At 35.1% G+C, this 13651-nt stretch overlaps 2 protein-coding genes across 2 annotated transcripts; both read left to right on the forward strand.

Moving 5' to 3' along the window:
• Positions 1 to 3594: 3594 nt before the first annotated feature.
• LOC120421705 (kielin/chordin-like protein) lies at positions 3595 to 8949 on the forward strand. The gene is made up of 5 exons (XM_039584951.2): positions 3595 to 3761; positions 7610 to 7703; positions 7882 to 8016; positions 8153 to 8538; positions 8603 to 8949. Exons 1-5 carry the CDS (start codon positions 3698 to 3700, stop codon positions 8791 to 8793), a joined length of 870 nt encoding a protein of 289 aa, XP_039440885.1. The 5' UTR covers positions 3595 to 3697; the 3' UTR covers positions 8794 to 8949.
• A 2494-nt stretch (positions 8950 to 11443) lies between these two features.
• LOC120421706 (kielin/chordin-like protein) lies at positions 11444 to 13206 on the forward strand. Its single transcript, XM_039584952.2, has 5 exons — positions 11444 to 11691; positions 12146 to 12227; positions 12284 to 12418; positions 12475 to 12857; positions 12917 to 13206. Exons 1-5 carry the CDS (start codon positions 11634 to 11636, stop codon positions 13096 to 13098), a joined length of 840 nt encoding a protein of 279 aa, XP_039440886.1. The 5' UTR covers positions 11444 to 11633; the 3' UTR covers positions 13099 to 13206.
• The last annotated feature ends 445 nt before the right edge of the window (positions 13207 to 13651 follow it).

Raw genomic sequence — 13651 nt, forward strand, 5'->3', positions numbered from 1 at the left:
TGGCTGAATGCACAGACTGTAAGAAACTGTCCACGTGGTTTATGGATGGCCTCCTTGCCCAGTTTGGAAATCAGTGAAAATGAGTTATTCAGTGATCAGAATTTATCCACCGATCGGTGATTTAGCCTTTAATACGATCGACGATCATAAGGAAAATTCAGTCAACTTTGGAAAATAATATATCATAAACTCATGGGTTATTTTTGGGAATGACGAAATCGTAGGTATTTTGTTAACCGTATATGAAAAATGAAATGAAAAAAAAAAAACAAAAACGAAAAGGGGAAAAATTTTTGATATTTTTTTTAAAGGCTGGTACAAATTTACTTAAAGTTTTTGTCTCCCCCCCCCCACGCCGCCCCCCTTTAAAGTCGAGCCGAAAAATCAGTGGGCAAAAAAATATGTTTTCAAAAAACTTAAAAATTTCAATGTAAATTCAAGTGCAATCCTGAACAAAAACGAAAAAACTTAGTTGACTTTATAGCTGTCGGCCACCATTGCTAGTACCAACAACTAGTGTCTTCCTTTTTTTTAATCTACAAGGACTTCGCCGCCCTGCGCTCCTAAGTGTATGAAAGCATGAGACGGAGCGATGGCGCCGAATACCCATATTTACACAAAGAATTTTAGAGCGCCCGCCGCGGGATTCGAACCGGCGACCTCTGGATTGTGAGTCCAGTGCGCGGTCCGATTGATCCACACGGGACGCAATCACCTGAAGTCAATTTAAAATGCATTCCCCTGCGATTAGAATCATTTTTAGAATGTTTGGGGTATTTAAAAAATCTTTTGAGTTTTTTAAAGTTTTCGATGTTTACTGCCGTTTTACGCATAATTGTCCCATGTTCAAAAAAGTGCAACTAAGAAACATAACATAGCACATAACTTTGTCAATTTCTCACAAAATTATGAACTTTTTACATGAATTGAAAGCTTAAACATTCAACTATGTTTGACTGATAAGGGTATTTCATCGGATGTACTCTTCGAATCATACCAAGTGCTTTAAAAAAATATTTTAAACCGGCATTTTCAAAATTCCAGTGACTGTAAAAATGCAGGGATCAAGTCTCCCTAAACGCACTTTTTACCTTCCTCACCTAACTGAGGAAAGGCTATAGAATCACTCGAAAAACGAAATTTTTAATTTGACCTGCTAGACCCACCTTCATATATACTATACATATCGACTCAGAATCAAATTTCGAGCAAATGCATGTGTGTGTGGTGGGATGTTGATCAAAAAAAATTGCACTGGATTATCTCGGCACTGGCTGAACCGATTTGGACCGTTTCGGTCCCATAAGTCGCTATTGAAAATTATAAAGTTTAGTTAAGTGCTTCAAAAGTTATGCTAAAAAAACGATTTTAACAAAGTTTAGTTAAGTGCTTCAAAAGTTATGCTAAAAAAACGATTTTAACAAAAGTCCGAAAGATTGTAAAAAGGGTGGTTTTTGTAAGAAACCCCGTCAGCTTTCTAGAACAAAGCTAATTTTGTAACTCACATGCTGACGAGATACAGGCTTGGGATCAAGTGCCCCCGGGGATCAAGTCTCCCCACTCTCCTCTATTGATTCAAAAATTCATAACTTGGTCAAAGATTGTTTGCCTATTCTGGAAATTTCTGACAAGTTGGCATTTAATGTGCCCTAAAACATATCAGAAACTAAAAAAATAAAAATAGTGTTTTTTTTTGCAAATCAAGTGACAAACAGTGAAATTAAAAATCACCCAATATTTTTTTACCGTGTATCATTTTTTTCAGTGTTGTCCTTATCCATACCTACAACATTGCCAAAGACACCAAATCGATCAAAAAATTCCTTTAAAAGATACAGATTTTTGAATTTTCACAGATCATTTTTGTATGGACAGCTGCCAAATTTGTATGTAAAATTATGAGCATGAGCATTAGCATGAGAGACCACCCATGGTTGTCCTTCTCCGTTGCTGAACAGGACCATAATATCCCATCAGCACAACCGGTCACACGCTTCAACGATCAAATGATGTTTCCCTTATCAACAGCATTCATGAATGCGCTGAAAAGATAAAACATCACGATCATCAAAACTAGAGCCGGTGCGAATAGGGAACAGTCGTTGGCCACCAACGGCGCCCGCCATGTCAGTTTGTAGATCTCGAGGGAATGGGACGGGAATGTTAGTTAGCACAGGCTGCTACCAAGGGTGGGTTCTATACGATATCCACACCACCGCGTGTGTCAGAAAACTACTTCTACTTGGGATTTTGTTAGTGGGTAAGGGTGGCCAGGATTCAACATAGAGGATGATGATGCGACCCAATAACCAATAAATTTCGTTTAATGGTGTGATGTATTATGCATCCTCAAGGCAATCAGTCGGAGTATGCGGATGAGACTATTCCCGGTTTTTTGGTGTTGAGTTTAGCATAAATGATTTAATCTTAGACAGCCGGCTGTGGAAAGATAAAACGAAATAAAATGCGAAAACGCGAAACCGCCCGGATCGAAATACACACACAATCGGGGGGACAACAGAGACGGAAACGGCAACGAAAATCCTGCGTGATAACCGCGACGCACACCGTTCAAATTCTCCAACGCAACTCAGCTGCCAAATTTGTATGGAAAATTATATGGACAAACTAATGATGCAGAATGGCTTCTGTTAGTTTCCGTGATGAATTCTCGTAACAGGCGTGGCTGAATGGTTACGCTTTGTAAGTGGATGATCATGGGTTTGATTCCCATCTGCTCCAGCCTTCCATCGGATGGGAAATTGTTAGGCCGTTAAGTCATTCCAGGTGTGGGAGTCGTCTGGCACAAGTAAAATTAACACACGAAACCTGCTATGGTGGAGTTGCTGGTCGGCAGTTGGACTCGCAATCCAATGGTCGTAACTTCGAATCCTGTGGTGGAATATAACCTTGGAGTAAAAAAGAGGTTAAGGTGCTCTCCTCATTCATGCCTTTAGACTCATAGGTTCGAGCAGAAACTTGCAATAGAGACCACTCGATAAAGTGGATGGTTTGTTGCTGCCGTTTTCAAAAAATATAAGTTTCAGGTTTATGATTTCGATGAATTTTGTAATATTTTGTGTATAAAAATGGCTTATTATTTTTTCAATTGCTATTCATTTTTAAAAATCTATCAGCATTTATAGCCCAATTACGACACGATTTATCGAATTGTTATCATATTTCAGTCTAAAAGCCCTTTTCCTCTTTTACCGCGGTTTAAAAAACGCACGGAAATGGCGAAACAAAACGCATAAAAGCATGCAAAATCTCTTTACTTCGGATGCTATCCCTTAGCCAGCCAGTTTTAAACAGTAAATAAACTATATTTTTCTAAATGCTTTATAAGGGTTTTTTCTTGCATTACAATAGCTCTTAAAATACCTTATATCCGCGGGGGAATTTGGTACAAAATTTCCAAATTACTTCGCAAAAGGTTACCCCGTTCCGAAGGTGACGTGATTGGCGTGTTCTGTCGTCATCACCCAACACACCTCCCCCGCGCTCTCACCGACGGCGACGACAAAACATATATAAAACGCCAGTGTTTATCAGCGAATTTAGTCAGTTCGAATACCGGTTTGTCCGCGAAGCCCCAGTGTTCACACCTGAACAGTGCCTTTTTCACGGTTCAGTCGAGTTTCATTCATTGTTGAAATCAGTTCACCGGTTCCGTTCCGGAGAATCTCGCGCCATTATGATGGAGAAGGTCGTCATCGTTGCGGTTCTGCTGTGCTGCTCATTAGTTGCACTTTGCAACGGTAATTTTATTCGCTCATTACGATGCGTTACGTGTGACAACTGGGTGCATTTGTTACAGTTTGACTCAGTGAGGGGAAATCCCAGTGTCAATTTGGTGATGTTATAAAGTGACTGTAATATTTAAAACTCTAAATGTTCTAGATTTGTTGGATTTAATGATGTTGTGACTTAAAGAAGCAGATTGAGTGATAAAGTGATATCAATTGGACCTAAAAAGTGATTTGTGATTGCTGATTGTTTACAACTATGAACAATCCAACTATGTAACGTTGTTAAAACAGTAGTTAGAGCGTTACTGAATTCATTTGTACGAAGAAAAAATGATGAGATTTTTAATTACAAATAAATTGTGAATCGTACAAATCAATTTTAAGCATTTAACTTTAGAATTTTTAAAATTAGAATTTTTTGACAAATATATTTTGAGAGTTGTTCTTAGATAGTTCACTAACATTTTCCCAAAATATGGTGGAATTTGATAAACTCTTTCCTAAATGCCAATCGTTTGAAAATTTACATTGTATCAAGTGAAACTAAAATGATGCTCAAATATAAAGATATGGTAAAAACAAATCATTCAACAGTGTTTCTTGTTCGAGGGAATCGTATTGACATGATACAATGTTTGAAGTAGTGATTTTTTAAACACTTGGATACTTTTCAAACAATTACAACCAAAATAATCGAAAGTTGATTTTTTGAGAGGTCTTTTTTAGCCAAATACGAACCTCAACTTTAGACAGCTGCAAAAATGAAAGGATTTGTTCTAGGATCGAAATTTATTCAGCTAAGTCATCTGAAGATTTCCCTTACACAACCCTTTTAACAGAATTTAATTTCATTGAGAAGAACTGAGAAATGGTAAAATCCGTAGAAAATCACTTTGACTCAATCTATTTTTCTCTACCAAAAATAACAAAATTGAAAAGTAATGCTTTTCCATACAAGTGCTGAAAAGCTCTACTTTTCAGCACTGAAATAGGTGCTGAAAAGTTGAACTTTTATGCACTTGTGTTGAAAAGAAATAATTTTTATAGTTGTTTTGCTTTGAACGGTGAATTGACATAAATCGTGGAAATTTCACATAAAGAGTGTTTTTTAGAATTGCAAAAAAAATGTTGAATGCAACTAGTTACAAAACTTTATTTTTTCGGCACCTTCATATTTTTCCAACTTGATGAACCTCGTTGGATAAATGTAGGACTCGTGGTTAAAAAATATTCTTTTTCAACTTGTTGCACAAACTACTATTTATAATTTATTTTCTACTAGTTTACAATCAGCTTTGATTTTTCTTCATCAATTCACCAGTCTTTTCTAATTTTTGTTGATCTTATCAGTGAAATATGTTTCAAACTAATTTATAATTGTTTAATGAATAGTTTATTTTCTTATCATATAAAATTTAGAAAGCTGAAAGCTGAAAAACTAGATTCAATAGTCTTGTTTAGTCAAAATTATTAGCAGTCTGGACCCGGAGCCTGATTTTTCTGTACAATTTTTTTCCGACATGTGGAAAGATATTTGGAGACTAGCATAAATATTCTTTAAAGTAAACAAACCGTCACAAGAAATTCCTTTGAAATTTCAAACAGAGATTAAATTTTTAAATTTCCGATTTCCACGGAAAGCATAAAACCAAAATATGTGTTAAATATCGTGAAAATTTCACGAAACTCAGAAAAATCATATGACAGATTAACAAGAAACAACAAGTTAACAAGTCAACTAAAAAAACAAGATTACAAACTTTATTATTTTAAAATAAGGCCGTTGCAAATAATTTTTAAGGTTTATGTCGTCCCCTCCTTCAAAATTGGCCTGAATAATCAGGGGGCAAAAAAATATTTTTTCGAAAAACTTCAAAATGTTAATGAAAATTAAAGTTTAATCAACTGAAAACCAGTAAAAATGCATTTTCCCGCGTTTATAATCATATTTAGCATGTTTGAACTCCTTTGAAAACATTTTAAATTTTCATGAAATACTAATGTACAGTCCCATGAAAAGTTTTTTTTTTGCGAAAAAAAAAATTCCGTCAATACCTCGATATTTTCAAAATTAATTATTGGAAAGCAACTGTACGCCTGTAAAATGCATTTTAAAACACTTTTTTTTATCCAAATGTTGAAACCTAGGTTTGTATTGCAGATTACAGCGATTTTTAGACAATCGTGCAACTTGTGGAAAGCTCTATACAAAAGTGCACACCTCAAACTACCGCAGAAAAAAAAAAAACTGTCTAAGACACACACCCTAGTTTGAAACTGTTCTAAAGTGTTCGAAAGCAACAAAGCTCAGTCGAGACACGCACCACTGTAGGCGAGCGGGGGGGAGAAGGGGTAGGATTTCAAGTGTGCAAATATTTGGTGTGCAGTTATGATTTGTAAGGGTAGAGAATTTAGTGCAAAGTGTGCAATAATTTCAATTTTCATATTTTTTATTTTTTTGCCCGCCTTCCCCCCTCGACTTTGGTCAGAGCCGAGGGACATAAACTTCAAAAAATATTTGCAACGGCCTAAACGATTGCAAACAACTGTACACGGAAAAAAGGCAATTTTCGAAATCGCACGCAGAAAACTAATGCATATTTGAATCAACAAAACATTTTGTTGATTTTGAAAATCAAGATTTTTGTTGAATCAACGCTAAACGTCAAAACAACTTTTTCAAAAGAACAAAAGATTTTTGTGGAATTGAAAAAATCAAGGTTTGTTTCAATGCAAAATCCGCGTTAATTATAATCAACAAATTTTTTGTTGAATCAAACCTTGTACAGGCTGATCGTACAAAATATTTTTCTGCGTTCGTGAATTGTGTTCATGAATTTGAGAACCATGAAAGAATATATTCACGTTTATAATGCAAATAAACCATACTCATGAAAAAATCCTTCGTGGTTCTCAAATTCATGAACATAATTCACGATTACCGGAATTGATTTTTTCTGTGGACAAACAAAAAGCTAAAATTCATAGAAGTTGAAATCATTTATATTATTCCGATTTTTTTTAACATACGACTATTTCTTATTTCTATACTGTACTATTTCTATAATTTCTTAGCAAATTTTGTAACCATTTTATTTTAATGTATGTTTTCTTTTTCAATTAAAAACATGTATTATTTACAATAAAAAGGGCTTTTTGGACGAAATATTTGTTGGATTTGTTAATTTTAAGCATTGATTTGAGAAAATTCTTGAATTTCACGGGATTTCAAGGAATTTCAAAGTTTAACAAATTTGACGCTGTCCACTAAATTTTGAAAATTCACTACCGTAATCTGGGGTGAATCGGTACTACATTCAGACTGTAGGGACAGCAGTTTTTAGAGCACTTAAAGCTTTTAAATTTGGAAATCGATGTACACATTTTGTTGGCCTGAGTCTGTTCTAACCGAAACCAACCAGAAAAATCAAAATATTGTGCTCCAACATGGTTAAAATTGCTGTCCCAATTCACCCCATGTGTCCCGATTGACCCCAGTTTACGGTACCCTAAATATCAGGTAGAAATGGCAATCAAACAATATCTTTGTGGATTTTTTTTATTAAAGATTCCCCTTGATTTTTTTCTCCTTGTGTTTATTTGTGCACTGATATATTTTTAATTCCAGTAAAAAATTGATATTGAGATATATTTATTTTTTTATACTTAATGATTGTGATTTTTTGATGTCTTTCTGAAAAATGTTGTTAACATTAAATTCACGAATCAATTAAATTGATATATATTCCTATTTTATAATTTAATTTTGCATTTTGTATTGCAACTTATGTCTAAACTACTGTTCCATTACGAACTGCTTCTAAAAGACAATGATTTTGAAATTTTATTATCCTCAGCTGAAACGGAAGAGCCATGCCCTGTCCCACCAAAGCACTACACAGAGCTTGGCTGCAAACCCATCAAAGACGAAGGACATCGTTGCCCAAATCGGTGAGTATTTTGATCCCCATTTACGCCATACTACAGATTACTATTAGACACTCCAAACAATGCATCACGTTTACACACCCCCGCACCATTAACGTAAATCATTTGTATAATTTTGCTGAATGAATGACGCACCGGAACAAAACAGGTTCTAATTGAGTTTGCTCACTCACGTTTCCAGGTACGAATGTCCGAAGCTAACGGATCGTGACGGCCAAAAGTGCTACTTCAATGGAAACATTTACGAGCCCGGAACCGGTCTGTCGAAAACCGACCAGGAGCTGGTCAGCTGTAGCCCGGCATGCCGTTGCAATAAGTGAGTGATTGAAATAATTAAAATATTAGACTCCTTCCATAATTCTTTCTTGGAATGTTAAATACACAGTAAAATCTGTATTCAAAAAATAACTGTAATTTATCTAATCTAATTTATCGTGAAATCTCTTCCTTAGCAAAACTTCGCCAGCATCCTTCACCTGTGCCTCGATCGACTGTCCGGAGTTCTTTGGCCGCAAGGAGGACTGCATCTACCAGTACGAAAAGGGCCAGTGCTGTTCCTCGGGAGCGCCAGTTTGCGGCGAGGAAAAGATCGAGCAGTTGGCCGAGTGCTACTTCGAAGGTGAACTGTACCGGGAAGGTCAGAAGATATATCCGACGGAGGAATCTTGCTACAGCTGTCATTGCCAGAAGGGCTTCGACAACAGCACGGTGGTGGGCAATCCGCACTGCCAGGAAGTCAACTGTGGAATCGAACTGCGCAGCTCGGAACGACTGGCCCGTGGATGCATTCCGGTGTACTTTGGAAACGACCGATGCTGTCCGATTTCGTGGAGATGTCGTAAGTTTAACCAAAAAGCTTGATCGAAGATTGTCTTGACTCAATGAAAATCATACTTTTACAGCCGAGGACAAGGACACCGTCATCGTCGAAGGTCGTCGTGGAGCCGAAGAAGTCACCGATCCCAAGATGCAGTGCAAGTTTGGAAAGTTGACCATGGGTGTGGGAGATTCGATTTCCTCGGAAGACAAGTGTGTCTCGTGCAAGTGCACTGTCCCGCCGATGCCGCATTGCATCCAGAGCAGGGAATGTTAACTCTGGTTGGAGTTCAGTATTCGTTTGAGTTATCCCGTTGGTGCTTAAATCTACAGCAAAACGTACAAAATTATTTCACTTATTTATTGTATACATTGTAGTTGAGTAAGAAATCAAAAAGATCAATAAACTGCATGCACTTTTTGAACATTCAAATCAAGTTTTATTTTTACTGTTTTCGTTAATCCGATTTTGCTCGATTTTGCTAATTTAAATTTAATTTATTTTTTAAGTTTTTAAAAGATATTTTTTTTGTTTAATGGTTTTTTCTCCATTGTTTTTATATTCGAAAGACACGCCAGAATTATTCTTCAACCGTTATCATCTACTACCCTCTACTACTACCAATTATTTTTTCAATTATTTTTATTTATTCCGGAGGTGATTTTCTTTTCAGTTTTTTTATATGCATTTATCTTGTTTTGGTTTAGTTTTCCAACAACGTAGTTTCAATGTGGAGTAATTATCTACGTTTTCGCAAACAGGTATTTTGTTACAAACTTTGGAGAAAAACCATTCGGCCCTGTCTAAATATTTTTGAAAAATTCAAAGTGTACGTGTTTTTGGGGACCCCAAACTTCATGCTTCCCCTCGAGTTGAGCCTGCGCAGTCATTTTTGTCATTTTTTGTTGGTCAGTGGTATGATGAGGACTTCTCAGATAAAAAATAAGTAGGTACACGGAAAAGAAAATTTCATTTGACATTTTATCACTAAAAGTTGAATCCCCAAAATACGTAATATTTATTTTTAGTTTTTTTTAATATGTTTAAGTGGATTAAAAAAAATCTTAGAGTTTAAGATTATGCAAAATTTGGTACCGGAGATAAAAATACGATGATTTTTACAAACATCTGAAGTAATATCAATAAAAACTTCAAAAAACATTTTAAGATGCAACACAAATTTGCAACAGAAAATGACTATACAGTCCAGACTCGATTATCCGAAGGCCTCGGACAAAATTCACTTCGGATAATCGAATCACGTTTTTTTTAATATTGAAAATTTGGACCTTTTGAAATGTTAGTCTTGATTAAAAAAAATATTGTTTTCGAAAAGATCGGAAAATTTCACGAATGTTTTATATTTTAACATTGTAAATCGGACCATTAGTTACTGAGATATCGACATTAGAAAATGGTGGGTTGTTTGGGTGAGACTTAGAAAACATCAATTTTCCTGTTTAACATCTTTGCATGACAATATCTCAGCAACTAAGGGTCGTATCAATAAAATTCAAAAAAGCAAATATAGAGAATTTTCTCAGCTCTCCAAAAATATTTTTTTCAAAAGTGGGCATACATGGGCACTAATTAAAAAAATGAATTTCTGCTACTATTTTCAAAAAAGTTACCTAAAAATGGCTTTAACTTGAAAACGGTGCACTTTATCAAAATTTCACTACAGTACTTTTTGATTGCAAATTTGATTTTACATCGAAAAATGAAGTTGAAAAATTTTTGCGACCGATATTTCGATTTTTTGAAAAAATCAGTATTGATTCAAAAATTCATAACTCGGTCAAAGATTTTTTGCACAGCCTGGAAATTTCTGAAAAGTTGGCATTTTATGTCCTCTAAAACAAATAAAATAAATTAAAACAGTGTTTTTTTGCAAATCAAGTTTTAGTGACAAAAAGTTAAATAAAAAATCATTACATTTTTTATTACCGTGTATCATTTTTTTCCAGTGTAGTCCATATCCATACCTACAACTTTGCCGAAGACACCAAATCGATCAAAAAATTCCTTCAAAAGATACAGATTTTTGAATTTTCATACATCGTTTTTGTATGGACAGCTGCCAAATTTGTATGGAAAATTATATGGACAAACTAATGATGCAAAATGGCTTCTTTGGGCATACCGAAGGCACCAAAAAAGTTTCAGTCGGATTAAAAAATACAAAAATTAAAATTCTAAAAAAAATACCGATTTCGTAGAGAATTTTATGTCTTTATGTAATATTTTTTTTTTGTTTTTTCCTTCAATTATTCAAATTTTGGAATAAAATGTTACCTTTGAAGTAGGCCAAAAACACTTATTTTTAATATTTTCAAATGCTGGGATTGGTTTTAAGTCTTTTATTATTTTTATAGAAATGAACATAACATAGATAAAAATGTTTAGTTTTAATACTGAAAATCAAAATGATTATAAAAATTAGGGTTAATTAGATGACACCGGGAAAACAAAATCACAAAATTTAAACTTAAAGAGATCTTATCAACCACCAGACCAGATCAGATGTTAAAATATAAAGTGTTAAATTTTCTCAATCATTCAAAAATATTATTTTTATTAAATTTTGCTTTTTTTTGTTTTTAACATTATTTAATGAAAAGGAATATTTCATCAAATACCTATTTCATATTATTTAATTTAATCTCTAATAAGAAGATGGGTAAAATGGTAAAAGATTACAGTAAATGTATAAAGCAATAATTTATTATTTATTTTTGTAAAAAATCTTTACAATTTCCATAACCTCTGGTACAAATATCGAACGCTCATAAAAGGTGTCAGTAGCATCGCAATTCTTTTTTTTTGTGAATTTGAATATATGTGTTTATTTAGCAGCAGACGATTATTAGCTGATGCTGTTTCACTAGCAAAGCCATCAGTTTGAATATGAAGTTATAAGCGCTGCCATCTGCTTCTTGTGTGTCTATAAACACTCGTAATCACCAGAGATCTTAGTCAGTTGGATTTGAGTTCAATAGAGGAAGGAGTTGGTTATTTTTGCTCTGTTAAATTTAAATTTCCTAGTTTTTTTTAAAGTATTCTTGAACGTTCGATATTAATTATTTCCGCAAACGTCAAAGACATTTCCGGTCATCATGAGAAAGAACGTTATCGGTGCAATTTTGCTGTGCTCATTAGCTGCACTTTGCAATGGTAATATTATATTAATTAGACATAGCGTGCGAGGCTTAGACGTAGTTGTTCTAATTTGAAGCAAAAGTTAAAAATAGCGAGATATTGCAAAATTACTGAAATTATAAATTTTTAAATGCGATTGACAATAAGAGACAACACATTGTGCGTAGTCAATATCTGTGACTGAAGTTTGAATCAGATTGTTCAGAGATTCTTTTGTTTGATCAGTTGTATATTTAAGGTGTTTTTATTTGAGAAAAACATCGATGTAAAGTGTTATTTAACATGAGATACTGTTTAGTATTTTAGGTCATGAAGTTTTAAACTATCGATGAATCGCATAACTACATTTTCATACCATAATCTGATTTTATTTGTAAACAAAGAGTTCAACAGTTTGAAACTGATAAGGCACTTACGGTAGATCATCGATTAAGGTTAAGTAATCTTCTATTTAAACGTAATCTTTCAGCTGATTGCCCTGTTCCCCCGAAGCACTACTCAGAACTGGGATGTAAACCAATAAAAGATCAGGGTTACGATTGCCCAAACAGGTGCGTGCGAATTTGAAAAATAAATGAATAGGTCTTAATGATTCAACTCATTGAAGATACGACTGTACAAAATTATGGAAACGTGACAATCAAAAGTGTCACTTCAATGGCAACTCTTATGAGCCTGGAACTTCACTATCCGAAAGTGATCAAGCATTGGTACCTTGCTCACCGGCCTGTCGTTGCATGAAGTAGGTTTCATTGTATCTAATTCTAGAACATATGCATAATACTAGATTTTTTCAAGCTACTCCTCGCCAGCTTCCTTCAACTGTGCCACCAACGAATGTCCGGAGTTTTTCAGACGAAAGGAAAACTGCATCTACCAGTACACCAAGGGTCAATGTTGCACCACAGGTCCCTCCATTTGTGGCAAGAAAATTGAAGAACTCGGCAAGTGCTACCTCGAGGGAAAGCTCTACCGAGAGGGTGAGCCGATGTTCCCGGAGAAGAATTCCTGCTACAAGTGCCATTGCAAGCAGGGATTTGATAACAGTACCGTGGTGGGAAATGCCAACTGCTACGAAATCAACTGTGGTATTGAGCTGAGGAACGCGGAACGGTTGGCCCTTGGGTGTATTCCGGTTTACTTTGGAAACGATCGGTGCTGTCCGATTTCGTGGAGATGTCGTGAGTTGGATTTTTTTGTCTAGTTTAATTTTCAGTTAGTCGTGATTATAATTTTACAGCTGAAGACAAGGATACAATCATTGAAGAGGGTCCTCGCTCTGCCCAGGATTCGAAGATGCAGTGCAAGTTTGGCAAACTGACGATGAGCGTTGGAGATTCGATTTCTTCTGAGGACAAGTGCGTCTCGTGCAAGTGTACTATTCCACCGATGGCTCAATGTGTTCAAAGCAGGGATTGCTAAAGTGTGCAGTGCATTTTTCTATGAAGTTAAGGGTGATTACACTAGCATAAACTTGGGGATCCTCAGAAACACGTGCATCTTGAATAAAAAAAAAGGAAAAATGGTTCAGGGCATAATGGTCTTTTACCTAAAAATGTTTGGAGAATTAGGGTGGTTCGTCACTGTTGCATACATCCCAGAAATTGAATCATATGTAAGAGAAGAGAACCACATTAATTCTCGGAACAAACTTTAGAGAAAACCCTTTCAACCCTGCCTATTAAAAAATTCAATTGAACATGATTCTGAAAACCCAAATTATAAGCTTACCCTTGATATAAACTTGCATAGAAGTTTTGTTATCAATCAATGAATAACAAATTTAATAAAAAATCTTTTTGAAAAAATAGTAATCTGTTCGAGAAAGAAAGAAGTGGGGAGAAGGGGGGGGGAAGGGGGGGGGAAAGGGGAGGGAGAAACAAAATGCTTGTTTTGTACATCCGTTGTGAAACTACATTTCCTGTCTTTCTCATTTTCTATACAAAAAAAATAAATAAAAAAAACAGAGTCGAAA

The sequence above is a fragment of the Culex pipiens genome, chromosome 2 (assembly GCF_016801865.2).
Source record: "Culex pipiens pallens isolate TS chromosome 2, TS_CPP_V2, whole genome shotgun sequence".
NCBI lineage: Eukaryota > Metazoa > Arthropoda > Insecta > Diptera > Culicidae > Culex > Culex pipiens.